Genomic DNA, 2,800 nt, shown 5'->3' with positions numbered 1-2,800 from the left:
TAGAACGGGGGTAGGTAGCCTAGTGGTTAGAGAGGGGCAGGTAGCCTGGTGGTTAGAGGGGGGGCAGGTAGCCTGGTGGTTTAGAGGGGGGCAGGTAGCCTGTGTTAGAGGGGGCAGGTAGCCTGTGGTTAGAAGGGGGCAGGTAGCCTAGTGGTTAGAGAGGGCGGGAGGTAGCCTAGTGGTTAGAGGGGGGGCAGGTAGCCTAGTGGTTAGAGAGGGGGCAGGTAGCCTAGTGGTTAGAGGGGGTAGGTAGCCTGGTGGTTAGAGGGGGCAGGTAGCCTGGTGGTTAGAGGGGGGGCAGGTAGCCTGTGGTTAGAGGGGGCAGGTAGCCTGGTGGTTAGAGGGGGGGCAGGTAGCCTGGTGGTTAGAGCGTTGGGCCAGTAACCGAAATGTTGCTGGGTCGAATCCCCGATCTGACAAGTTAAAAATCTGTCGTTCTGCCCTCGAACAACCCACTGTTCACCGTAGGCCGCCATTGTACATAAGAATCTGTTCTTAACTGACTTGCCTGGTTAAATAAAATATTTTTGGGGGATAATCATGAATGGATCATGAATAATAATGAGTGAGAAAGGTAGAGCCATAAATATTATACCCCTTATTGGTAATTAAATGTTGTATACTCCACTGTCCTAATGAACAGATAGGGGAGAGTAGCGGAGGGTTGAAGAATGGAACAACTCTAATTCAGTCTCCCATGTCCTAATGAACAGATAGGGGAGAGTAGCGGAGGGTTGAAGGAATGGAACAACTCTAATTCAGTCTCCACTGTCCTAATGAACAGATAGGGGAGAGTAGCGGAGGTTGAAGGAATGGAACAACTCTAATTCAGTCTCCACTGTCCTAATGAACAGATAGGGGAGAGTAGGGAGGGCTTGAAGGAATGGAACAACTCTAATTCAGTCTCCACTGTCCTAATGAACAGATAGGGAGAAGTAAGCTTGAAGGAATGGAACAACTCTAATTCAGTCTCCACTGTCCTAATGAACAGATAGAGGAGAGTAGGGGAGGGCTTGAAGGAATGGAACCACTCTAATTCATAGACAGAGCTGTGGATGCAAGGACCACCATGAGATCAAAATGATCGTTTTAACCAGACGTTTTGAGTCAAATACAGTGTTTGTTTATATTTGCATTGTTTACACCCAACTGAGCTTTACGAGCTTATATTTGGGGTTCTGGTGAGGAGCACATTTCAGTGCAATGCCCCTTTGGCTATAAAACCACACATTAGTTCAACAACTGCAGAGTTTCTGGCTGTGTTTTTAAGACAGTACTCACTGGTGTTAATCAGATCTTCAGTCTCCTCTTCCTCTCCCAAAACATCCTCCTCTTCTTTGTTCAATGTTACATCCTCCTCTTCCTCCTTTTTCATTCTGAAAGCTTCTACCTCCTCTTCTTCTACTGTGACAGCCTCTATCCCCTCTTCATCTTTCACTCTAAAATGTTCTTCCTCTTCTTTCAATGTTACATCCTCCTCTTCCTCCTTTTTCATTCTGAAGGCGTCTACCTCCTCTTCTTCCACTGTGACAGCCTCTATCCCCTCTTCATCTTTCACTCTAAAATGTTCTTCCTCTTCTTTCAATGTTACATCCTCCTCTTCCTCCTTTTTTATTCTGAAAGTTTCTACCTCCTCTTCTTCCACTGTGACAGCCTCTATCCCCTCTTCCTCTTTCACTCTAAAATGTTCTTTCTCTTCTTTCACTGTAACATCCTTCTCTTCTTCTTTCAATGTTATGGCCTCCTCTTCCTCATTTTGCATTCTGAAAACTTCTATCCCCTCTTCCTCTTTCACTCTAAAATGTTCCTTCTCTTCTTCTTTCAATGTTATGGCCTCCTCTTCCTCCTCTTTCATTCTGAAAGCTTCTTCCTCTCCTTTCATGACAATGTTCAGTGTCAGAGCTTCTTTCTCCGTCCAGCCGACCACCTCTTCTTTAGAAGGAGGAGAGTAGCTTAGTGACCTCATGGTCGGGCTAGCTAGCATTAGCGATAAGCTTAGTGCTAGACTCAGTATAATCAACACATTTGTACATTTAACAAGCAAATTACGTTTAAGTTAAATAGTAGATAGGTGTGTTAAAAACACCGAGATCAATATACACAAAAATGGTCCAAAGAGCTTGTTTTCGGTTGTATGTTGGCTACCAGGCTACGGAGGTGGTTGAATGAATCAGTATCCGTGTTGTTGGAACAGCTTCCGGTGTCGTGTGGTCCACTAGATATGACGTCACCAGCTGAAGACGCATATCGCAGTCAGCTGAGTGGAATGGGTAACGCAGTTTAAAAAATATTCACTACATTGTTTATTAATTTAAAGATGAGCAAATATGTTTTGTCTGACTTCTTACAGCCAATACTTTCGTCTATGCAGACCTGTAGCTACATGTGAACATGTACATTATGAATATATACTGGTAGAATAGTTTAATGCAGACTGTAGTGCATAGGCGAAATCCCGGGGGGACGGGGGGGACACGACCCCCCATCCTGGAAAAAAAATTTGTCCCCCCCAATATATCACTGTAAACATAACTATGTAATTTCAATAATATTAATAATACGCAATGAAAGCACTTGTGCTGATTATAGACACTTAATAGCGCGTTTCTAAGTTTCAAAAGATTGCGACCCCCCTCCCTTTGCCTCACAATGGTTTGATCCACTGCCAGTTCCTTATCTGGCAGGTAACAGAGGGTTCGTATCTACTGTCTGAAAGGCACTCAATGCACGTAACTGATGTGAGGTAGTCCAGTCAATCGCGCCATAGCAATGTATTTTTTTAGATGTTGCAGGGTTTACA

At 44.4% G+C, this 2,800-nt stretch overlaps 1 protein-coding gene across 1 annotated transcript in view; it reads right to left on the bottom strand.

Annotated features, from left to right (window-relative positions):
* LOC139026119 (cilia- and flagella-associated protein 251-like) overlaps positions 1-2,385 on the bottom strand; it is a 10,557-nt gene extending 8,172 nt beyond the window's left edge. Inside the window, exon 1 of the mRNA XM_070441416.1 lies at positions 1,282-2,385. Coding sequence (XP_070297517.1) covers positions 1,282-1,984 — 703 coding nt within the window. The 5' untranslated portion in view covers positions 1,985-2,385. The remainder of the gene's footprint in view (positions 1-1,281) is intronic.
* Positions 2,386-2,800: the final 415 nt, after the last annotated feature.

This window comes from Salvelinus sp. IW2-2015, unplaced genomic scaffold (genome assembly GCF_002910315.2).
Source record: "Salvelinus sp. IW2-2015 unplaced genomic scaffold, ASM291031v2 Un_scaffold3922, whole genome shotgun sequence".
Classification (NCBI taxonomy): Eukaryota; Metazoa; Chordata; class Actinopteri; order Salmoniformes; family Salmonidae; genus Salvelinus; species Salvelinus sp. IW2-2015.
Note: the sequence above shows the minus strand (reverse complement) of the source record. Positions and strands in the feature narration are given on the sequence as shown.